Source organism: Belonocnema kinseyi, chromosome 2 (genome assembly GCF_010883055.1).
Source record: "Belonocnema kinseyi isolate 2016_QV_RU_SX_M_011 chromosome 2, B_treatae_v1, whole genome shotgun sequence".
Taxonomy (NCBI): Eukaryota; Metazoa; Arthropoda; class Insecta; order Hymenoptera; family Cynipidae; genus Belonocnema; species Belonocnema kinseyi.
This window is the reverse complement of record NC_046658.1, coordinates 70,350,875-70,377,132: the sequence shown is the minus strand read 5'-3', so window position 1 is coordinate 70,377,132 and position 26,258 is coordinate 70,350,875. Positions and strand designations below refer to the sequence as shown.

At 30.6% G+C, this 26,258-nt stretch overlaps 1 protein-coding gene across 6 annotated transcripts; it reads right to left on the bottom strand.

Annotated features, from left to right (window-relative positions):
- Window positions 1-211: 211 nt before the first annotated feature.
- LOC117166870 (purine nucleoside phosphorylase-like) lies at window positions 212-22,150 on the bottom strand. 6 transcript variants are annotated; one of them, XM_033351277.1, is made up of 6 exons: window positions 21,898-22,150; window positions 8,958-9,052; window positions 7,431-7,639; window positions 3,732-3,907; window positions 2,182-2,372; window positions 212-1,695 (listed from the first exon to the last, which is right to left on the bottom strand). In XM_033351277.1, exons 1-6 carry the CDS (start codon window positions 22,020-22,022, stop codon window positions 1,472-1,474), a joined length of 1,020 nt encoding a protein of 339 aa, XP_033207168.1. In that variant the 5' UTR covers window positions 22,023-22,150; the 3' UTR covers window positions 212-1,471. The 6 variants fall into 6 exon arrangements, with proteins under 6 accessions (XP_033207168.1, XP_033207170.1, XP_033207172.1 ...); XM_033351279.1 differs by having other exon boundaries at window positions 7,431-7,609; window positions 21,898-22,148; XM_033351281.1 differs by lacking the exon at window positions 21,898-22,150 and adding an exon at window positions 17,156-17,331.
- Window positions 22,151-26,258: the final 4,108 nt, after the last annotated feature.

Genomic DNA, 26,258 nt, shown 5'->3' with positions numbered 1-26,258 from the left:
ATAACTACGTATCATTTCATCTGAAGCAATTTCTTTTCATATGATTTTTACAACAATATTAGAAATACAAGTTGCAAATCTCGGAGTGCGAAGAAGTCAATTCTTTTCAAAAATATAGATTTTGTAAAATCTAACAACAGTTTCTGTTGTGAAGAGTTTCTTATTAATACTTATATTTAAGTGCGTTGCCAGTATTTGACCAATTCTTTGAATTGGTTACATTTGGTCTCTTACAACCATTTTTTCTTATCTTAAATTTTATTATTGCGGCCTATAGCGCAATTGGACGCAAAAGGCTTGCACTAATTGCTTTTCAATGATATCTTGAGAAAAATTGCTGACGTGGGAGAAATTTCTTTCTAAAAGCTGAGTACGTCGTTCACTTTTAACAGTTTTATCTAAAACGCGGAACAGTTTGAAAGTGAACGTAAAAGTCTGAAGCCATTTACTATACGTCTTGTGAATGGAAATAATTTTCCCACATGCAAGCACCTATTTTCTTCTTTTTGAACACTTCTTAACTTCTTTCTATTAAAATCATATTCGTCTTGCAATTCTAAAACTATTGTGCCGTCAAGTAATATAAAATCGCATTTAAAATGAAACACAATCAATCCTAGGGATATTTTTCGTCTGAAGTTGGATAAAAGCCACAATTATCCGACGATGTATAAAAATTGTCTGACATCGGATAATTGTAATTTTCAATAGTTTGCAACGTATATGTCCAACTTCAGATCAAAAATATCTCTAGGATTTTCTGTTAAATTTTTGTACTCGAGATTGTCATGTTGTAGGTATATGGTTTTTTGTTTCTAAGCAATTGTTGCACGTTTATGTCCAACTTCAGATCGAAAATATCTCTAGAATTTTCTGTGAAATTTTTATACTCGAGATTGTCATGTTGTAGGTATATGGTTTTTTGTTTCTAAGCAATTGTTGCACGAATTAAAACTATTAATGTTTATACTAAGAAATACTTTTCATACGTCAAGAAAAATTACACTAACTTCTTACTCGTAAATGAAGATGATGACTTAAAAGTGAAGATTAAAACTATTTTGAAACAATTTCTGTCCTTAATAAATATCACTTTTTATAGATATTTTTGTATCATTATCTCCATTTGTGTTGCTCTCAATTCATTGAGTACCATTTAGTAATCAAACGTCCGATTCGCATAATGTTGGGTCTTAATGGTCTTCACTCAATAGGATCAATTGTTTCACATAAAAGATGCCGGAGGAGTGAAGGGTGCTTCTTGAAACAAGAGATCTCCTAACGACCTCTGATGCAGAAATCGCCTTGAATTTTTGAAGTAGCTGCAGTTTGCACATCGAAGAGAGTGAAGCTTGAAAAGCTCCTTAGGCGGGATCTAATCACGATTCCCTTCAACTTTCGAGAAAAAAAATCCGAAACAATCATGAGAATTGAGATGAATTGACTCATGGTTTTAGGGCGAAATGGTGTCTCATTTTGTTTCAGAATTAATTATGTCCTGAAGACGGATAACCATTCGTCCCACAAATTCACGGAGAATCGGCTGCCTACTTTTTCCAACTTCCATGACTTCTTCGTGATTTGCTTCGCCATGGTCTTCATATTCTATTACACACTGGTTTGTTATGAGACTGAAGGCAAACACTGTCAGGTCACAATGTCTGGCGGTAATCACTTCATGTACTGTGGACATGCCTGAAAAAATTAATTTTTTTTATTGTATATAGCAATTGGTTAACATTAAAAAATAATTGTTTGCCATGAAATAAAAACTCTCTTAAGATATCTTGGAGAAGGTTAATCATTAAAGTACGATTAATTCATTGATGAAGAGTTTTATAAGACTTAATGTGTGGTAGCAGATTTTGAAGAATTGCTATGAAAATATTTCACTCAATTTGCCGACATCTCGCCAAAGGTTCATAATTCTTATAAATATGAATGAGGATGCTTTGTTTAACATTTCCCTCATTACATTAATTGTCTCATTAATTATTGTGTCCATATTTGATAAATGTTGCTGCTTGTATTCCATATCAATAAATACTTAGAGTAAAAATTATTTTCCGAAAAAATTGATTTTATATTAATATGAATTAATTTTTTTTGGTCCTTTGTTTAGTATTAATTACTTGTAAATTCACCAAACATTTTTGTAAATTCATTTATTTTTTTACTAACCGACTGCATCAACTCCCATCATTCTTAGCATCTTCAATTCTGCAACGGTCTCGAAACTAGGTCCTCCTAGGCACGTATAGACACCCTTGTGAACGATATCACCGATTCCCATCTGCTCTGCGACCTGACTACCGATTTCCAGAATCTCCTTGTTGTACGCTTTATTCATAGGCGGAAATCTGGGTCCAAATCTGAAATGAGAAAAAAGGAAAATTTGACCTCTACCCTTTGCTAGAAGGAGGAAATTGGAATCTAAACTATCTATTATATGTATTTTCTATCTGTTATAATAAATTGCAGTTTAACAATGGCTCTAATGTGTAAAAGGTAAATAATATACGAGCTCGCGCAAATGAATTGAACCTATCTCGCGGAAGTAGAAAGCCTGGTAATCCACCCCTTAGGTCCATAAGAGTAATTTCCCGCCGGAAGTAAGAAGAAAAGGGAAAACAAAGTGGGAAGAAAGGGAAATTCGGATGGTGGAATCCATAAATATTGGGGCAAGTGACAACAGAAAATAGATAAAGAAGAAGCAGCTACCTGCGAAAGCTCGGAAAGCTCAACCTAAGGTTAGTTTAGGTTAAAAGGTTGGAGGGTTGTAAAAATCGGGATAAGGTGAGAGAGGATTGAAAAAGGGGTGGTAAACGTCACATTGGTAGAACTCTAAAAGAGAAGAAATACGCGCGAGTTTCTTGAGTAAATACGCCAATCAGCTTCTTTATATCGTGCAAACAGTTCATCAATCCAATTCAAAGAGTTATTCGAATGAAGTAAATTAATTTGCCTACCTCACTTTTATCCTTTTTTTCATTCCCTTGGTCTTTCAACATTTCTTCCTAACTTTTCCCCAACCATTCTTTCAATTTTATTTAAAAGAAATTTATTTTATATTTTACATCGAGAATTTCCATGGCATTGAAAGCTGGACCATAACTGTTAAATTTGAACTACAATTCAGTGTGCAACTTTTGTATTTTTTTCTGAGGAACGAATTGGGCTGCGTAAATAGCAACAGTTTCTGAATGTGTATTTTCTAGAGTTTCGAAACTCGTAAGATTAACCACATTATTTACAATGCACTTGCTCCCGAATATCACTCGACCTGATTTAAAAAGCAGCCTATAAAGTTTCCGTTTCTCCTTCGCTATAAAATAAAACCTGGAAGTCGAGCTTTGGTCTATCGAAGCAAGAATAAAATTCATTGTCGTTGTTATATATGCCTTTGAATTTCTCAAGTGAGAGCCAACTCAACTACTTGAAATTAAATTAGGTCCAGTTATGACAAGTGACAATCATCACCATGGGCGTAACGAGAAAAAGGTTCTTTTATAAGAGATAAGATCTGCATCTGGTGACATTCCAGCATCAATAGACCAATAGTTTATTTCTCCAGTTGGAATAATGTTTTTCTCTTAAAAGAAACAATCGTTTGATGTTTGATATAATCACATTAGAAACTACCCAACTTTATGATCCAAATAAATCAATTAAAAATGAATTGAAAATATGTAAATTCAATCAATTTATTAATGAATTAAAAGAGATCTTACCTGTCATCATTTGGTCCCTGGAGAGGACTGTTTCCAGCGAAACCCATTAAGTTGACATGGTCATTTACAAGCATGATGTCTCCCACTTTGTAATTGGGATTCAAACCTCCAGCTGCATTCGTTGCAAGCAAATGGGTTACACCAACAAGTTTCATAACCCTCACTGGCATCGCACACTGTGAACATTTTTTGAATAACAAAATTAATTTCTGATTAGGGTATCACTTTATTACAAATTCAATATTTCATTTATGTTCAAGAATTTGCGAGAGTTTAGTTGAAAAAATGTAATTTCGAATTTTAGTAAATATTAAAAATTTCAAAACACTACTAAAAAAATGTTTATTTTTTAAATAAAATAAAAAAATAACTTGAAGCCATTTTTCAGGAATCTAAAGTAGTGTTTTTATCAAAATCAAACTAAAAATGCAAAAAGGGCTTATTAAATATTCTCTACTGAGTTCTGGAATAACAAGTATATTAATAATCTCTATTTAATATTAAAAATTATTACAAAGCATGATAGTTATCCTAAAGGCATCTAAGTAATATTGAAAATAACAGTTGATGTTAGAAACTAAAATATAAGCTGCTCATGGATTTTTTAGACCCTCAGTAATAATACTTGTTACATATTTGTTATAGCTTCGGAGTCTGTAAATGATGAAGAAGATTTAAATTTTGAATCTGTACACGTTTTATCTCAAATCTATTTCTTTATGCGTAAGCTTTTTTCCCCATCAACAATTAAAAAAAAAAATATTCAAAGTTGGTACCCTCAGTATACAATTAATATAGTCATTGAAACATTTGAAAAAGGCCAAAGGGGGGGGGGGTATAAGTATAAATACCTTATTGCAATAATGTTTAGGCTAGCGTAAAAATACTAACTTAAGGTTCATAATTTGAGTTGTTAGCCAATATATGAAGCCGAAAAGTCTGATGGAAATTTAAATCTTCATTATTTACGGACTCAAAGCGAAAAAGAAAAAGAAGCCCAGACAGGTTACGTTTGGATTGTCTGGATTTATGTTAAAGGCTACTGCTAACCGTGCTCGACACCGGTCCTAAATCCAAGTCCCAGTGTATTTTCTTTATTAACAATCTATCGATAACCGGGTGGCCAATCATTGGCGACGTGAATAAAGAGAAAAATATAATTACTGGCAACACTATCTAAAAAACAAATAGATAATGTTTTTGCGAAAAATCAGTTAAAACGTTTAAACTTTTTATTAACAATATAGACATTAGTTTGTCACTTTTCCTTGTGAATAATCATCGGAAATATTCTCAAAAACAATTTTGGCCCTAGCTAATCCTAAAACAGAGATCAATCATTGCGCTTTTAAAGTCAGAAATCTAATTGATTTGACCAATGACAGTATTTCAACACATTTTTCAGACAATTAATTCAATATTTTCTGCTCATTCGAAATTATTCGTAATTTTTTTAATTAGAATTTATCTATCACTTGCACGCCTAGCATACTAAAGCCATTTGAATCTTTAATACATGTATTATCGATCTGTGTATTTTTAAATTGTGTTTGCTGTTTATAGTGTTTTTTACAAACTTTCAAACTTGAGAAATTCCTTAAGTGTCCTATCATTGTACCGACTACCCTAGATGAAGGAATAGAATAAAATGGATGAAAAGGTAGAAAAGGTTAAACATGGATAAATTAATAATACAAAAGGATGGAAAACTGAGATTTAAATTTTGATTTTAAAAATTAGGGATTTCAAGAATTTTGCATCACGCGAAATTTAGAAATAAAAAAAAAATTGCCCAAGACTAGTTTATTTTTTGGAAGATTTTAGATCAACATAAAAACGACAAAACTGGAATTCTTTTCTAAAAATAACCTTCGGGTTATAGTCTGGGATCCAAGAGCACTTTAGCGTTCATTTTAAGTCCTGATGATTGATTTTTGTGCAAAATGTCCTCCTGATTCCGCATCTATCTGGTGCACATAGCGAATTCGCGGCCGTTTTGTAGTTATTTGACATTTTATGTTTTTAGATAAAAAATGTCATACCTCTGAAAATTATTAAAGTTTTTAAAATATTTTTTCATATTCATTTAAAGAAGTGTGATATGCAAAAATTTTGTTAATGGTGTATATTGATTTAATTAATAGTTTTTGAGAAAAACAATAAAATAGCGTTTTAATGAAAAGCTATTTCTACAGTACATTTTTTATTATTTTACCATTTTTTTAATCATATAGAACTAGCTGAGACAAAAACAATTTGTTTTGAAATTTTTTCGAGTAGGCTATTGGTTTAGTTTTCACAATATTAGAAATTTTCGTGTTTGTGCGTACGAGTGTTAGTAAGAGCATTGATTCGGGACAGGTGGGGGGGGGCTTGGAGGCTGCAGGTTTGAAATCTGAACCTCACCCCCATACACAAGCGCACCCGTGCAAACATCCTACTCAATAGAATTCTCTAAACTAATAGCCTAATTGGAAAAATTTCAATTAGTTTTATATGATAACCAAACGGGCGGGAATTCGCTATGTGCACCCGATATATTCGGAATTAGGAGAACATTCTGCACAAGAATCTATCATCAAATCATCAGGACCTAAAATGAACGCTCCCTCTCCTCTTCGAACCCCAGATTATTACGAAAAAATGGTATACTTGCTTTTTAAATATGATTTCATAATTTACAATTTTTAAATGATTGTTAATTAAATTATTAATTGTAAAAATGGTAAAAATCTATATTTTTTTGCTTCAAACACAATTCAGTTTTGAAGGTAGCGCATATTAACGCGTCGGATCGGTACGGTATTTAAGCGAATTTAAAGTTATGAGTCCTGACTGTCATAAAATTAAAGTTTGTACATTTTGTTATCAAAATTAAACTAGCCCTGCCTCCTCCATTTGTATTGCTGACAAGTCAATTATCATTACAGTGCGAAAATTTTTACTAGCGATTTTGAAGCATTAAAATATAGAACATGATGTTCGATATTGATTAAAAACGTTAATTTTAGGTTTCCTTAAAACTTGCACTTTTACGAATATGTATTTCTATAACTGTACTAGAAAAAAAAACAATTAACTGTCAAATACTTTGTTACCAATTGTTTTTGTCCCGCTTTAATATTACCCACAACATGTCGGCTAAACGTTTTAGAATAAACATGAAACAATTACTTTAAATGGTATAATTTTTTTCAGTCATCAAATTCACCTACTAGAGCATTTACGGTACAATTCAGTGGGCCAAACTGAATTATCAAATTATTATCAGAGGCTAATTCAACCGAACTTTCTGATTGTTATTTCTTTTTTACTTATCTAAACCTTCTACCGTTCAAATTAATTTTTTAGTTTTTTTTCTACTTCAGATTAAAACATTAACGGCAGTTTCCGTTACTCGTCGATTTATTTCTGCACCAAAAATGATGCTGAATAATTGAACTAATTCATTATTTCAGGAGAGTGAATAATCTAATTAAGTCGGTTGGCGAGAGGTGATATTTCGTTAACAATTGTTCTCGAAATTAGTGTAGTGTAAATACGCAAATTAGTAAAGTTTCTGGTCGAATGGTTCCAGGCGCAATGTGAGCTGATTCTAGAACGGAATTTCTGGGGGAAAGCAAGTAAAGTGGGTACAGCGTGTAAAGTTCATTTGATATCCACGCAAGAGTTGAATGATATTATCAATGTAGAACCTACCTTCCAAAGTGGATAGCCTTCGTAGTAGTGGAACCTGCCCTGCATACACATGACTGGTACATTCTCCAGATAACCGAAGACCAGCTGCCCGACGTGACCCTTCACCGTCGAGACCGGAAAGTGCGGGATCTCTTCGTAGGGAAAGGATTTCTTCTCCGTGAGCGAATCCGCTATCGAACCTGGACACAACTCACTTTGCTCAGATTCTCCTGTTCGGAAAATAAATGTAACGTAAGTTTGCAACGAAAAAAGAAATTGCCTTCTCCTCTTTCACATATTGCTCTATCATCATTCAAACAAAATTTCAATGAAAAAAAGGTCAACTCTGATAATAACAAACAATCCAAACGTTTCACAACCATCTTAAATTATACAACATGATTGCTTTTGAGCAAAAACTGATGTGTATTTCAACTTTACTCATCTTGATCACATTTTGAAAGAGGAGTAGGCAATTACGGCATTTAAGTTAAATAAATAGCCATTGCAAACTTCAATTACTTAAAAATAAAATGGGAAGGGCCTTTTTCAAATAGAATAATTTTAATAAAAACATACAGTTTCTGTATAGTTCAGATTGAAAAATAATACCTTACATTTGAAGGTTCAACGGTCTAAACCTGTTAACTGACGTTTTTTTCAAAATTGATTTTTTTTTATTTCCTGGAACATTTTTGATATGCAGGTAATATCCCGCTTGTGAAATAGCAAAATTCCTTCTAATTATTTGCAAAATTCCTTTTAACTACTTAAAATTTTTGCAAGCGCATCTATTTCGGTTTGCGATTCCAAAAATTTTGACACGTAAAACTTGTCCGCAGCTTGAAACACAACGCAGAAACATGCGAGCCCAGGAAAATTACAATAATAACAACGATTTACCTTCGCAGTTTAAATTTTCTGAAATGTCAGTTAACAGGTTTAGACCGCGGATCCTTTATTTGATACATTTAAACTTGCAATTTATTAATCGGCTATGACTGGGCTATTTCACAGTAAATCCCTCAGATATTATTTATCTTAAGTTGGATAAAAACGCTGCAAACAATTGAAAAATACAACTATTCGACGACAGATTTGTAGCTTTTTTATCCGACTTAATATAAATAATATTTCGGGGATTTACTGCGTTGCGACATTTAGTTTAAGAGGAAGTCAGTATTTCTCAAGGTAGTAAAGACTAGGCGTTTTAGCTGAAATGCTGGCAAGTTATCTGAGACATTACACGAACTCAGTTGACATCGAGAAAACATATCAATCTTATGCTAAACTGGTTTTTCCAGCGTTACTTCTAAAATCGAAACATATAATAACGCGAAAAAAAACCTTCTTTACATAGAATTGCAGAGGCTGCTTTAAAAAATTTTACTTTCATATACTTGATACAAATATTAAAATAAACTCAATCTCCCAGATCTATTTAGAAAATGTATAATAAAAAAGGATAATATTTTTTCACGTAAAATAAAGAAGCTTATATCTTGGCATTGTTACTAAATAATTATTATACTAAATTAAGATACCAACCCATTCCAGATCCGCAAATTATGCCGATTTTCGGTTTGAAAGGTACACGTTCCAAAAGATATTGCGCGCTTTCCTGCAGTGCTTCAAATGTGTATCTGCGAAAAAAAATTTCATACTAAGCATTATCAGCGTGTTTGTTTTCTTATTGTTCGTTTAGCAATGGTTATGTCATCTTTGATGATTAAATTTAAATGTGAATAACACTGTCCGTACTCTTTGGGTCAAAGGTAGTTTTTTTTTCTAAAGAGTTAAGTTTAGACAAAATAGTCTCTTTAATATTATTATCCATTCAGAGTGGAATAAAAAATCTTTTTGATATTCTTTAGTTTAATCCCTTTATTTTGTATTATTTGAAAAAAGGATTTTTTGTGTGAAAGTGAAATAACAATTGTATGCAGAAATCAGATTCATAATTTATCACATTATCATAAAAAAACTTCCTCCGTGAGAAAGCAATAGGTAATATTGTTTAAACTGTTAAGGATTTATTTATTACATCAATCTTTAAGAGGTAACTTTTGGCCAAATTGGGGTGTATTTATTTTTTCTTCGCAATGTTAACAATCAATGTTAAGCAATCCCTGCATAAAGACTTTTCGATTCTTTTAAAATGGGTGTGATTTATTCAATTTTAAACCTTACGGAGTAGTTAACGAGGCAACATTTTTTTCACTGAATAACAAAAAATGAAAAATGAACCCTGAATTCATTGAACAAAATAAAATTTCGCCTTCTAGTTTCAAGATTCGAAGCACCTTTTTAATCGTTTTCGACGCATTCTAAAGGTTTTATGGCACTTTCGAGAAGTCTTAAAAGCCACTGTCGGGCGGGATTTTATTATCAAGATTACAAAAACGCCCAATACTTAATTACTTTTCACCCTTTCTTCTTTTTTTACAATGAAAATTTATTCTGCAAATAAACATTCAATTGGTACATTGCGCATTTACGGCGGATATAAAATTTGTCTCAGAACCGATACAAGTACGCTGCAATTGGTAGATTATTTGTAGATCGATGACCATCAATGTAATCCGGAAACATCATATGCAATTTTGTATTAAAATTTGAAATTTCGTAATTTTGTATAGATTTTACAAATTTACATAGAAGTAGATTCGATAAACCCAAAATTACTTCTTTTTTTAAATTGAACAATATTTCATTCAATTGCCTAGAAGTAATTGGAGAGAACCGATGATATAATTTCGGACAGATACGTGCTAACGAGCACAAACACCGATGGTTTAAGCAGAACAAGGGAACCATCGTAGGTATTACAAATCATGCATCGAAACATAACGCATTCAACAGTCCTGCATACAAACGGACTGTAACACGTGCACTTCCAGATACCAACATTGGACCTAACTTATGAATAAATACCTTAGATATATTCAAGAGAATATGAAAATAAAATAAGCCACCTATATTTAAAAAACAAATACAGGAAATTTGATTCCATTCTATCCCAAAGATACTTTTTTATATCAAAGAACATATTTAGTTAAAATCTATAACTATAGCTGTCAAATATATGCAGATCGTTTTAATCCAGTTTCTAATGAAAATAATCTTTAGTGTTTACGATGTATCAGACCAGAATGAATATTTTTCAGATTCTGAGGGATCAAAAGTAGCAGTTTGGTACCCGGAACACCCACAAAAAGTTATAAAGATAAAAAAATATGTTTTATGTTCGTGCATCCATGATAAAGGTCAAAACAGAAAATAAGAGCGATTAAAAAAAATAAAAAAAAAAACTTTAATAGGTAAGAAAATAAGTATTTATCTAAAAATAAGTATTTACAACAGTAATTATCTTTCGAAAGCTATGCAGTAACAAAAGCTCGTATATACACTGTAAATTGTCCTTAAACTTGGAAACGAAAAAAAGCGTGTTTTTATTTCATTAAATCATATTGTTCTTAATGCCAACGATCTTTGCATTGAATGAAAATGCATGAAATTGAATGAAAAAAACAATGCATGAAAATTGTTCTAAAATTTACTATGTACTTACAACTGTAATTATCAACTGAAGGCTCTGCGGCATAAAACGGTTACCCAACATTGCAAACCTTTTACACGGCGAAGGAAAATCGTTGTTACTCTTTAATCTGTGAAATGTTTTTTGTTTATTTGCTAGAGAAAAATAATACACGTTAGTTTACTCGTAGAATAGACCAGTGAGACACTTGTCAGTGTGGGTGCAGTTAAGTTTATGTGTGTCGAAAGTTTGTTGTGGTTACTTTCACATCATCTTAGATGGTTTCGTCTACAGATCGCTTTGGATTCAAATGTGATAAAACTAAAGTGTATTATTTTTCTCTAGTAAATGAACAGAAAACATATTGCAGTTTTAAAAAAGATTGAAAATTGCGATAATTACAAAGATTTTCCTTTGCCGTGTAAACTTTCTGAAATGTCAGTTAAAAAGTTTAGACCGCGGACCCTCAACTTTCTGAAAAATGCGCAGCAATAAAAGAATTCAAATACATCGTAAATTGTCATGAAATTAAAATAACTTGCACAACATAATCATTTTTTTATATTTAAGGTTGTTCTTTCAACATATTTTAGAACAATATCAGGAGGATTCCATGTCGGACTCACACAGACCAGACCTTTGTATATCATAAATTCAAATTCTTTTTTTCAAGTTTATACTACAGAAATTAAAAAAATGTCTATTACCAATTTTAAACTAGACCTCGTAGTTGTTATTCGTAGAGTTTTTACAAGTGAACAGTAATAAAAGAGAGAGAAAATGTGTTCGATTAAGAAATTGTTGAAAACGTGCAAAAATACACATTTTCTTGGCTTGAGTTAAATGTACCCTTCTTTTAAAGTTGAATAAGTTGAAATTGAAATTTCTTCAGCTTGAAAAAAACATGCAAAAAATTCTAAAAATAGTAGGAAAATAATTTTCAAAAGTAACAAATATTTTTTAATCGCATTACGATGTACACAAAATTTTGTATTGCTGAGTACCTTTCGAAAAATAATTACAGTTGTAATTACTAAGTTATAATTTTCATAACACTTTTTAAGCGATAAAAAAATTGTTAATAATACGAAAAATATCATTTAACCAAGTTACAACGTGATTTTTCTGCTTTTTTTAAGTTTAATGGCAATTTATGACGTATAAGGATTTTTGTATTGCTGCATAGTTTTCGAAGGATACTTATAGTTGTAAATACTTATTTTTAGAACTGAAGATTAGTCAGTCTAATATCAGCCTGCGAATGCGGAAAGAGGTAGATACCATTAATGAATGTAGCATTTTTACCTACACTAATAACTTCTAATAGATATAGAAAAACTCATTTACTAACAAATGAATATTGAAAATTGGTATTGCATGAGCAGTATACAATTAATAATTAATAATCCCATGAAATTGACATCACTTAGCATCATTCGAAATATGCAGATGTAATTGGTCTAAGATTTGGTTCATAATGCAGTTCACTTGATCAAACAAATATTATTTACCTACGAAATAATACCACCTTGCTACTTATAGGTGTAATGAAAGTACATTTCGTCTAATTAATTTCGAGACAAGCATTTTACTCGCAGACCCAATAATAATAAGTTATCGAACACATTCTGTGAGGTATACTAATTGTAAGCAGCAGATTTGCCTACTGAACAAACAGATGATTGGCGCACAGTATATCTATCTACAAGATGTGTATTACGAATTTTTCGGATCAAATCTAAAAATTCATTGAATTAATTAATTAAATTAAAAATAATAAATAGAATAAAAATTAAAAGGACAGAAAACAATTTAAAAGCAGGGATTCTTTGTGATTTTTCTAGTAATTTTAAAAGTCCAAACGATCCAAGGGTGGAAAACTTTCTCGTCTTTTAATAGTTTTCTTGTTCTTTTCCTCCTTTTTTACGTTTTGTGTTTCTTACACTTTCCTCTAATAATTTACTCCTGTAATATTTTGTTTTTCACGAAGTTTCAGTTTAACTGACTCTACCATTAGCAGAAAAATGCCGTGACTGTAAGAAAACTCGTATAGAATTTAAACTTACCCGATTCCTCCCTTACCGATTTTTGTAAAAACAAAATGTACGTATACGGAAAATGAGTTAATGAATTGAAAATTTGGTAAGTATGTAATATAATTTTATTACAAAAATTTTGTATGACACATTTTGTTTTCTTATTCTAAACGTTAGGACCATACAAGCATTCTTCAGGGCTTTTTATTCAATTTTCTATATTTTCAACTTGATATCACTTTTCGCGTGGACAATTCCATTCTTTATTTGAATTACAGTTTGTAATAAGATTGCTCTTCTAAATATTAATCACTCATCTAATAAAAATCACGAATTGATAAAGCGGCAATAGGTGTATTTTGTCATATCTTTCATTTAACATCGATATGATATAACAGGATATGTATCAATGAAAAAGCGTCATTAAGGAAGAGAAATTTTGTTTATAAAGCAGTGAAGAAAAATGATTGTTTATGAAGAATGCTACTTTTAGATAGAAGATATAAAACGAAATGTTATTTTCAAATAATGGAAAAGTATTGCCGCAATCAAAATAATTACCCACAAATTTGAAATCGCGTGAATGATTTTGGTTCTAACTACAGGGTGAAATTGTGGATAAAATTGCTCATATCCTTTTAATTTTGCTCCCAGACAGGAATTTAAATCGTTCATTATTTTGTGTCTACCTTGAGGAATGAACGGTCACTATAATCAAAGACAGAAGGACTTACGTGGTTTCGTTAACATGTTTGACGATGGTATGTAAGAACTCGTTTTCATTGGGGCGCTTCAGGTTGCCATGTCCGTTCAGCGATTTATTGTCCAAGAAAGGCATTTTCGAAAAGTCACGGTATTAGTAAAAGGTGATGAAATTCCGAAACTAAATTGCAATTCACCTTAATATTGTAGTTCGCGAATCACAATCGCGTAAAAGCTAGAAGTTGAATGTTATATAAACAATAAACTCTGATGCGAACTTGAAAATACTGTATAGAAGCTCTACAGGAATTTCGAAAAGATAGCGCTAAATAAAATGTCCAAAGTGAGAGTTAAATTTTTATTTCGCTGGGGATATATGTATCCTTGAAGCTGACGTCTTCGAACTGTCTGTGGTTGGTAAAGAAACGAGTGCTTTATAGTATGAGCCAGTATGAACAAGTCTCAAGAGATAAAAATTCTTGTTTCTCGGCTGACGAATACTCAGGGAGGGTTGCTCAAATGCTCATATACGGCGTCCAATGAACGTTGAGATTAAGAGCCGGTCTCAGACTTGCCGGGGCATGTAATGATAACAAATTATAAGAGTAGTTATGGAGAATAAGTGTGCTCCAATTGCTTTAAGATCTTGCCTTGCTTCAGAGTAGTCGCCTTATGAGCATTTATCCCGAATATCGCTTCACAACACGCATCATCCATGTGTAACTGGATGAATGTTAAGGCTATTATTGTCCAAATTTGCATCCTCCCATCAAACTTATTTGCGTCAATGTATAATCGCCTATCATTCTAACTATGTAATGATCTTCTTGAATTCATCTGTAATTGAAGTCTGAACCTAGATTTTATGTGAGATGTTTTTTAAATCTTATTTAACTAGAATTCTAGCTATTATACAAGAAAATTCTTATCAAAATAACAAAAATTCTGACTACCGTAACCAAAAAAAAAATAGTAAAGGCATACTTGAACAGAGCTCAGTATATTTATTATAACTCCTTATTGAATCCGGGACCTCGCTTCATTAAAATAAAAAAACACGTGTTGTCTGAATGTGGACATTTTTTATAAACAAATTAATAGGAATTGAAATTGAATTGAAATATACCTAGATGAATTTAAGGGAAGCTTAAAATAATTATTAGAATTCAAACTTAATTTAACTTATTTGAAATAATTCAAGCTGAATTCAAATGATTTCCAAATTATTTCAAATGAATTCCAGTTAATATATGATTTTAAAGGATTATTCAATGCAGCACATTATATCCTAAAGTGTAGAATTTTGATGCAAAAGTCGATCAAAGCGTTGCACAATGGATAAATAGCTGATGTCTAGATAGCTATTGCATTGAAATTTACAACTAAAATTAAAATCTTACTGTCAATTGTTTTCCATTATATAACGCTTTGACCCAATTTTTCATCAAAACTTGACATCTTGGGATTTAGCTTGAACTGAATTTAATAACACTAGATGAAATTTCAAAGATTTGAATGGAATTAAGGAGATTCAAGGTGAATTAATCTATATTTAAGAGAAAAGCGACTCAATTTCAGTAATTTATCTTAATTTCAACTGAACTGGCATCAATTCAATGTAATTTGGAATTATACTAAGTTCAAGAGATACAGAATTCAAGGAAACTTAACTGAAACCAAGATCAGTCCGAATTATTTGTAATTAATTTGATTGAATTTTCGTCAATTAGAAGTGAATTTGAATCAAATTGCATTACAAAAAAATCGAAACGAAAATTATATATAAAATTATTCAATATGATTAGAATTTATGATACGTATCGTGATAAGAAAAAAATATCGACCACACTCTACTATTGCAAAACATAGATAATACCTATAAAGCAAATTCAATGTTATTGCCACTGAAAGTTACAGAAAAAATTCTTAAGACTATATTTAAAACCTTGCTTCCATCTTTTACTGTACTTTACTTTACTTTTCAAGAAAAATCATAAAATTGCTCAAAACAACTAATATCGAGTTATTTTAAAAAGAGGCATAAATATTTTTTTTATATTCAGTACAAAATACTCAGGACTCATCGCCAACACATAATTTCTAGGGTACAAACTTTAGTCTGCTCTTTTCAGTGAAACTTGGGTCTGAGGAGGCTCGAGTAGGATGCCATTGCACCCACCCGTCCAATTATTAATACACATTTAGCTATAATAACATTGGCCCAATCAGTTTAAGAAAGTTATCAAATTTATTACGTTATTGACAATAATTTCAGTTTTCAAGGTTCAATATTCGATTAGCATGGATATGCAAGTTTGGCAACATGTAAGTTATGATATATTGAACGTAATTACTAGGTAAATTATCATTGGTCCACTTAGCATCTGAAATGAATGATATAATTTTAATAACTCTTGATACATTCTTTGGCCAAATAGAGGATTACGATTGCAGCATCGACTTCACGCTTCTGTTAGATGTCTGATAACCAATATGACACTAGCTTTACAAACTCAGTTATTGTAATCTTTAGAAGTTGTTTTCACGATGAAAGCTCTTTCATAATTGACATCTTATTGATCAACTATATTTTCCTCATGAAATACCGAGAAGAGTAGAGCGATTTATATACAGAATCTCTCAAATATGAATGGTTACAGATGTTGGTAAATAATATCAGAATTGACGTGAATCGACCATTTTTTATTTCTTCTCATTTATTCTTGTATGGACGCCAGATACAGATTTTGTCCCCAATTATTCCTCTAAACGTCAGCAGTTTAAGCTTTCAACTGACTGCCTAGATCTTCTAAATGCCTACGAAATATATACAAAAATTTCATTCTACATTTAATATTTTGTTCATGGAACAAGTTTCTACTTTTTATTTTAATTTTTTATATAATATTGCAAATGTATATTATTATTATTATTATTATTATTATTATTACTATTATTAACGTAACCGTAACGTATTGAAAACGCAAAATATTTTCTGACGCATTGAACGGAATAGAAATTAAATAGAAGAATGTCAAAATAACAATAAAATGTTAGCCATTGAGTGTGTGCTTTGAAACTCTATGGTTAGTTTTACTATTTGCCTGAAAAATCCATGTATTTTGTTAAAAATACATCCTGTTAATCAGAAAATTAATCTAGTTTTTTGAAATTCGCTGTTTTGGCGGAGGATTCAAGTTGAGGGCTTGGTTGTTGTTAAAAAATTTGACATTTTTGTTTAAAGTTTATTCCATTTTATAAAAGATATTTTTAATTGAAAATTACTCTATTTTTATGAAAATGCAATATATATCTAGTTGAAATCTTAGGAATGAAGATGTTTTTATACTGAATTCAATGTGACTATTACATTAGTATAGAACTAAAAAAAATTCCTTTTTTTAGAGAGAATGTTGGGTAACGTTACGTTATATATTTTATTATATATTATATATTAAAAATAAACTTACTTCTCAAAACATCCTGCACACAAACATGAGTGACTCAGACCGTCATTCAGTTTTTTTTGTGACATTGCTCCGAGTACGCAGTTATTGCTTGCACACCTAGCGTGGATAAATCGATAGTCACGCTTATTGCACAGCTGATGTTATACTATTGAAGTTATTCAGTTACAATATATATGCTAAGAAGTTACATCGGTTAGAAAACATATCAACACGTATATATTTTTTCATAGAAAACTATCAACAAAATGCATCTTTAGTTTAGTGCCAACTACTACTTGTTCAACTCTTTCGCGGAAATGACGTAGAATTTCTCGCCAGGTGCAGTTATTCATCGCAGATTTTACTGCGCGGTCGACATTCGTAATTGGGCATTCTGAAGTTGGCTGGTTGGCTCTAAGCTAATAAAAAAATAAAGAAGGTTACACGTAGTACGTACTTCCCTCCAAGGTCCGTCAAATTGACGGATCTTGCTTCTCTCTATGTAGAAAGACGTACAACAGATGTCGTCTGAAGGGGTGGGAAAACCAGAATATTACAAAAAAAGTATCGAATATTTACGGGTTTCAATTAATATTATTTGAATTAACAAAATTTCAATTACATAAGACAGTTTTCTAAGTTTTTTTTGCTAGCTGGATGAATAGCAAAAAAAGTTAATTTTTCACCAATGCGAAAACAAATTTTGAACGCAAAGAAATATATCTTTGGTTCACTAATTTTGAGGCTTTGAATTAAAGAACACTCCATTTGAAGTAAATTGCTTTAAATTAAATAAATAATAAGACAACCAGCAATATTAATTAAGTAAAAGAGATACGTCTCTTCTATAAGCAGGTTGGTAATTAAATTATTGTAATTATTTAAACAAGAGGCTTTTTTGAGCTAAGTAAATTGCTCTTAGAATCAATTAATATTTTATCAACTCTTTTATATGTTTATTCGGAACCGTATGTCGCATCTTAGAAACAAAAAAAATATTTATTTCCGTTAAAAGACATTTGATTGTCACAAATAATATTTATTTTACCTTAAAATACGTCTATTTGAATCAACGAATTATATATTTAATTTTAAATTTTGTGTTCTCAGTCCGAACGGGGAAACCGAGGTTTTATTATATTTATTCGTATTTCAGTACCGAAATTTAATATTATCATACAAGTTTTTAAAACGCAAAGACGACAAATTAGTATTCTAAATACGAAATATTATGAATCTCCATTTCAAGAATTAACACTGTCCAAAAATGATAATCTTTTTACTGAGTTTTCGAAAAATAATTTGAACAAAAAAAAATTTAATGTCATAATCTCGAAAACATATTTTAGAAATTGATGTTGTCAATATGAAGTTGGCAAAAATTTGAGACGCATAGCAAACTATGACATCATTATTCTTAATTTTTAATAGTTTCGTTTGAGATTGCTCCTCGATTGTTTCCGTCATTTTCCGATCGAGCCGAAAGGTTATGATGCACAAAATTTTCAATAGAAGTTAGGGATTGTCCATATATTACGTAAGACGTTTTTCTGTTGTTTGAATAAAGACGAAAATAATATTTTTATCAAGTTGAAAAGGACACAGCGATATAAACGAAAGAAAAATGTCTTATGTTAATATATGGACGATCCCTTAACTCTTTCTCTTAAATTCATTAATTACGTCTAAATACACTCAAGTTTATTATACTGAGTTACTGAGATACCAAATTAGAGAATGCTATTCATACAAGAATATTATCAGTTCCGTTAAAAAATGTATTTCATAAAAAAAATCAATTTAATAATTTAAAATCATAATGCCCTGAGTTTCCAAGCGACGCCGCTTAGCCGAGCTTTTTGCCAAATATTCCATAATGTAAATTAGCCGTGGGGTTTAGTTGTTAGGGAATGCGTTAGTGCTTTAGGTAAGTTGGGTTCGAATCTCGCCGCAGCTGTTCCGATTTTTCATAGCGATTAAGCCTGCGATTATGTATGTAGTGAATAAATTAATTATACAACGCAAAAAATAATTATTGTACGCGTGTTTATGTATTTAATTGTATTTAATTTGTGTATTTAATTCCTCCTTCTGAAGGCTAAATCTTTTGGTGGATTAAGTTATTATTTTTCATATAGTCGTTTGAGATTCTCATACGCTTTGTATGGCAACTTCAAACGATGTTTTCGTTCCTTCAAATAAAATGTATGACTATCGTTTTAACTTCACTTGTTAACTTTGTTATAGTGAATTTTAAATTTTCGCAAGTTTTATCAGAGTTAATGCAACATCCTTCCCATTTATTCAAACAAAAATATTAGTTTTGACGGCTGAAAACCGCTACATTAATTTTTGATACGCAAACCTTGTTTTCCCTGTTCTGAAACGATAATATACTAAATTTTCATTTATTTTTACCATTTATTCTAACAAAAAGTCTCTCAGTGTATATACTACTTTACACTATAAAATTCACCAATCGTATCAAATACTTATTTAGTGCAGTCACTAAGAAATCTATTTAGTTAAAAACATATTTCAGTTTCGAATAAATATTTTTTTGCTTTAAGCGCCTTGAGTCCCTTACGGGCAAACAAAACATTTCTTCGGTCATAGATTGAAATACATTATACTTTCAACAAAAATGTTAACAGTTTTTTGATATGTCACGTTTTTAACCTTTAAAATTCAAATGCTCATAACATTATAAAAAAGGCATACTTTCAAAAGAAAAACATATTTAAACGACAAACAATTATGTGACGCATTTTGATTCGTCCAGTTATTTTATAATCATAAATATTTCGTTATATACATTAGTCAATATCTTTTTGCAAATAAGCTAAGATTAAGAGGATAGTCAGTATTTTTTCCAGTTAATATGGATACATTAGCCTTATTACTCATTTGATTAATGCTCAATATGGTGATCACTTAACTCTATAAATAAAGATACAAAAGTCCAATTAGTGTTGAGATCGAATTAACCATAATTAGTAATAATTGATCCCTATCCAGGATAATATTAGCTTCTATGTTTGAATTTTTCTCCTGTATCTTCTACGATCTATGAGTAAGCGAACAAAACTTTTTTTGTTGCAATTAATTAATTTGACATAACTGATTATATGGCTCTTTCTAATTTAAATCGTATCAAAGAATTTCATGTTACATATCCTTAAATATTAAGAATCCACGAATCATATAAGAAAATTATTGCTTCAGAATTTTTACAAAATCCAATTTCCAGCTTCAAGCACAATTCATCGGCCTAAAGTTTTATTATACCAAGTCCCTCAACTGTCAAACTGACAAAAAAAAGGTTCAAACCTTAAAGATATTAAACTCTATTAAAATGTCGTTAAATGTCAAAATAAGTTTAGCGGTCGAAAACATTGTCTGATCAAGAACATATTAGCATACATTTTAAAATTATCATAAATGCTTTGAGCTGATGTGGAAAGTTTGAAAAAAGCGTAATATCAGAGTCGAAAAATCCATTTTTCTCAAAATTATGGTACGTCATGTGTCACGCACTACTTTTTATCACAACAGTCGTTCATGAGTGCAAATATGTTGTATAGTCCTAATGTAAAGACTCGACAGGGAATCCAATCCATTCCAATATAATCCGATCCAATTCATTCCATACAATCCACTCTAGTTTAATCTAACCTAATCCACTCGAATCCAATCCATACAAAACCATTTCAATCTAAATAATTGCAATCCACTGCACTCCAATACAGTTCAATCCAATCCGATCCTCGAGACGAAGGACGAATCACACATATTTTACAGGATGCCAGTTAGAGCAAGTGTACGTCTACATGCTAAAGTTGGGATCACTGCACTCATAGTACCATAAAGTAAAGATATAAATGTCCCTCAGCCAATCAGATCACAGTCTCATCTACTTTATAGTACGCTCTACTCTAAAAATTGTACAAGCTATCCTGAAAAGTGACATTTTAGATATCTTTTGTAGTACCTAAAATCGCACTTATGACGGTGGTGCGATAAAAAAATATTTTTAATTGAACTATTTATAGTAAAACATTTAAAGAAAGAGGTCAAAATTATTATTCCTCAAATTGAACTTACGTTATTCATAAAAGATGTGCGCTACAAAGTTGGCATTTTTTCATTGATCACAATGAAAGAAAACAAGTTGCTATTTTAATTATTAATTGCAACACCTTAGCTAGTAAATTTCAGGGAGATATTTATTTAGAAAGGAAGCCTAATGCTTGCTGAACTTAAAAATAATAATAGTTCCAAATTTTCAAACAGTGGACCACCATTCCTAAGCATATACAAGAATACGAAGTTCCCTGGGAGAATTTGCTGTCCATAGAAATATAAAAATGTTAACAGAATAAAATTCAATGGGAGGGGGACGTTGGTAATCAATAGAATATGAAAGTTTGCCATTTTATATTCTATGTTTTTGGAAAAGGATTGAAAAATAAGAAAAATGAGGAAATTTGCGATATTTTAGGCCACTGCTCTATGTTGAAAACTTTTTAATTCCGATTTTCTTCAGGAATTACAATAAAAATAACATTTTCTATGCTATAGTGTTTTTTATGAATGGTTAAAAATTAGTAAAATTATCATTAGAATAAAAAATATATACGTTCGTCTACAAAACTCTTCCCCATGAATTATGCGAGATTATAAATATACAAAGTATATAAAAATCTATCACTTTTTACGAAATAATTTTTTTTTTACAATCAAACTTGAAAAATCAAACTTACCCAAATTCAGTTTCTCCCTTCCTAAGCTTCTTGACTGATATAAACGGACCAAAATCCTTTCCATTACAATTCACAATGTTGTTCTCTCGTAAGACTTTTTTGTTTATGAGGTTATGAATCTCCATAATGGTATAAAATCTTATGTGAAAAAGCTGTTCAAAATCCTATCAAGCGGAAATAACTGCTATCGGACGAAACGTTTTCAACTCAACTGAAAGTCCGATCCCAGTGCTGGTCCCATATATACTGAAGTCGAAGCATTCCATTTTCTTTCACAATTTTCTGTTTTCACAGCACCTTCAAAAGGTAAAGATCAGAAGAAGATAAAGTTCTCCCCTCTCTTTCAACCGCATCAGGTATAACAGGGCGACAGGAATTTATTTCTAGGAACCAGAAGAATTTTCTGTCCAAAATTGTTAATCACTGTCTATGCAGTATCCTCCCACCTGTCGCAAGACCATCAACAGGAACTTCCTCCACTCGATTCGGTCTGACAACCAACTTTTCAAAAAATGTTAGCAATTTAATTTTAATTATTTAATAAGTTAATTTAAATTTATAAATAGCTATTAATTTTCGACAAATTCAGTACAAATTGGTTTATATGAACGCACGTACATGCCTATCCAGATTTATCAAATTTTTAATTTTTTCACATTCTCTTCATTTTTTGCCAAAAAATTTACGCTAATGACTTTTTTAGATAAAAAGAAAATTATCAGAGTTATAACATTTATAAAATTTAAAAAATCAATCGAAAATAAACATTTTCAGACAAACAACGCACATTATAAAACAAAGCCAAGAGAAGCAAAACGTTGATTTTTGAAAGAACTACAAAATTATCATGACAACTTTTTGAACTTCCTTGAAAAATCGAAAATTCAAATTTTGATCGCACAAAACATAATGAAAAGAAAAAATTCCATTTTGTGATCAAACAATGTAAGATAAGAAAAAATGTGAATTAACAAAAACCATGGTCACAAAAAAGATCTACAAATTTGCTAATAATTACTTTTTGATACGAAAATAAATTGATAGACAAAAATTATTCACCCAAAAAAGAGATACAAATTTTTTATAATTTTTCACATTTTTTATATATTCATAATAACGTTTGAAAAATTCTACAAAATTTCTTGTAATCATTTATCAATAGGAATCGCTATTTTGTTTTTATTTATTGCAAGTTGTATTCACGTGTACCGCTTTTTGACAGAACTCCTCGTCTTTAATTTATTCATCGAAATTGATGTGAAACAAAAATCGAATATAATGCCAAAAGACGCGAGATACGTAAATTATTTTAAAAAAGACTTGTAGGTTATTTTGCTTTATCCATAACAAATAATATGAAAATAAAAATCCTATGTTTAGCATAACAACAAGAGATAAAGAAAAATCTATGAAGAATGGATTGTAGTTTTTTGTTTATTTTAAGGTATAGTTCAGAAAATAAATATACATTCACAAATATCTGTCATAAATCGATTTCCATTGTAGCATTCCAAATGTAAACAATAAATATCCGAGCGCGAAGCGCGAGGTAACTCATTATCGAGCGCAAAGCGCGAGATCCAACAGATGCGCGCCCCAGGCGTGCTCAAACATGAGAGCGAAGCAAGCCACGCGCGTACTCTGCGACGAGACAATGCCCCCAAAAAGGCAGATTTTTCTGAATAAAACTTGTAAGAAACCAGAACGTTTTTCGGGTTTCATATATAAAATTAGCATAATATGCTCTGAATGTTCTCTGCTACTTATTTCTTCAACTGTCAAATTTTGACATTAACTTCTTTTGAATAGATTCGATTTTCCCAACCAGTGAGATAAGCTTATTAAATGATGACCCCTTTACAAAAGTAGGAAAAACTTTTCAACCAAAGAGGTCAATCAATCAAAAAAATAGTCTAATTTTCCCTAAAAAACAACATATTTCTTCCCCGAACGATTATTTACCTTCAAGTGTAGAACCTGCCTGATTTGAAATTTAATTCGGACTAATCCAAATACACCAAACTCTCACTTTCAGTCACCCCGTTGTCGGCCTTCGTAGAACTGCTGGCTAACGCAATTTTTAGGGGACACTTTACTGGAAGCGAGAGTTTTGTGTATAAAAATTCTCAACCAAAAATATAATAATAGGCTTTTGAACAAGAAAAAGTTTAATTAAACTGAATGGCTAAATTTTCAACAAAATCGTTAAATCCTCAACAAAAACTGAATAATTTTCACAAAGATCAGATTACTTGAATTTTGACGTCCACTTTTCAAGAAAGCACCAATTCTTTCTTTTAAATTCTACAGTTTGTGAGATTAAAAATAATTTAAAAATGAAAGTTTGCATATCTATAAAAGTTCTGAAAACATTCCTGTGCTCTTTTGTGATATCTTGCATCGTTTACGAAAAAAATTCTAAACTTATTTTAGCATGCATAGAACTGATATGATCTCTTACTTATATTATAAAAAAAATTTAATATTCCAAAAAATACAAAATGGTGGGATTTTGCAGAAAATCTTCTGTATTTTTTTCTTGAAACATTAAAAACATGAACAAAAGATTTTCTAGAAAACTCTAACTTTTTATTTTTAACGATATTTTTGTAATCTTCTCTTCTCTTTAAATATCAATTACAAAAATATTGACTAATTCTATAGTGATTTTGATTACTGATTAATTAGTAAAGATTTGTCAGGTGTGTGGTATTAAATTTTATGGTTTTTATGGGAGGGCTTGTATTGAAATGTTTATTTTATAGCGCCAATAACGTAAGATAAAATATAATAACGCTGTAAACAATTTAAACATTTCCATTAAAACACAATACATCCCAAATGCGTGATTTCAGTCAAGATGAATCATCCTATTCTCAAATTTCCAAAAATTTGGTAACTAATTCAAATCTAACCATTTTGACATAGCGTTCTCGCAGATCGTAAACTAACATTTAAAAAAATAGGACAACAAGAAAATATTTGAAGAATCTCATGTTTTAAGGTTAAATACCGTACCTGGTAATCATTTTAAAATTCAAAATACTGTCAACAGTAGCATGAAGATACTTGTTCGCGACCTATAGTAGAAAAAAAGTTGTTTAAATAAATAACCGGAAGTAGGTATATTTTATGTTCCAAGAAAAAAGTAAATATGGATGATTATGTCACTCGCCAATTTTAAAATCGTTTTTCTCGAAAAACCGTTTTTCGAAATTCTAACTTCAAAAATGCCCCAGTGATCACATATTTTCACTATAAGCTTATAATCTTTTCTGGTTCAAATGTCAACTGCTACATTATTTGTTCACAATTCATATGTTTTTAATGAAAATTCAATTACTTGTTTAAATTTTAAAGTCTTTCCTTAAAAATAAATTTTGTAGTTCAATATTTGTTAAACATTTAACCAAAAGTATCAATGTTCAGCAATAACGTAATTTTTTAAACCGAAAAGTTGAATTTTCAGTCCCAAAAGTTAAAAAAAAGGGTCCACATACCTACTTTTTCGTTTGCGGGCTTTCAATTGTCACATGTTCGTGAAAAATTATGGAAACGAGTTGACAAAAATCAGGCATCTTTCTGAAAGCTTTCTTAATTCATAGTCGAGAAGAAAATTCCAATAGGTTAATATTTTTCACCTATAGAAAAACATTTATATATTCATTTGTTTAACAAAAAGGTTGTAATTTAAGACGAAAAGTGTTATTAACGAATATTTTTCTAGAAAAGAAGAAAATTGTTTGAGAACTAAAATTGTCTGAAATAAAAGTTTTATCTAATAAAAAAATGAGTAAAATTATTTAATTTTTTTAAAACAGTTATTGACATAATAGAATATAATGTTTTCAAATTGCTTGATCAATAAAAACTACTTGCAATGAAATTATTTTTAAAATATTTTTTTTCTAAAGAAAACACACTTGCTTAAAGGAAAGAAAGTGTTTAAAGACAATTTTTGTTGTTCTAAAGTTCAACAATTAATAATAATTTAATGTAATTGAATTTACATTCATTCAATTCATTGGAAATATTGCAATATAATTGAATAAATTAGTACAATTATTAAAATGTACGTTTTTTAAATAGCACTCTTATTTGTTTCTTCAATTTCAAATATTCTCCCTGAAATAAAAATTCCTGAGAAATGTAAGCAGCTGTCCTTAGAAGTAGAACAGGTACAATTTACGAAGGCGAAAGCCTACGTTTCAATAACTCAATCCAATTAATGCGCCCATCTGCAGCAAGTGCTTTAACTACCCCGCCCCATTCTCCAAATATTGTATCGTATTCGAAACGAAATAAAAATAATTTACGTTCCAGTTTCACTATTCAGCGAATTCCATTAAAATCCATTGACA

What these genes read in the sequence shown, in the direction of transcription:
- LOC117166870 (XM_033351277.1), bottom strand. Translation starts at nt 22,022, where the DNA reads ATGGAGATTCATAACCTCATAAACAAAAAAGTCTTACGAGAGAACAAC. An exon ending in AAGGGAGAAACTGAATTTGG is followed by an intron (nt 9,053 to 21,897) that starts GTAAGTTTGATT and finishes TTTTTTTCGCAG; the next exon opens with ATACACATTTGAAGCACTGC. An exon ending in GATGGGAGTTGATGCAGTCG is followed by an intron (nt 1,696 to 2,181) that starts GTTAGTAAAAAA and finishes TAATTTTTTCAG; the next exon opens with GCATGTCCACAGTACATGAA.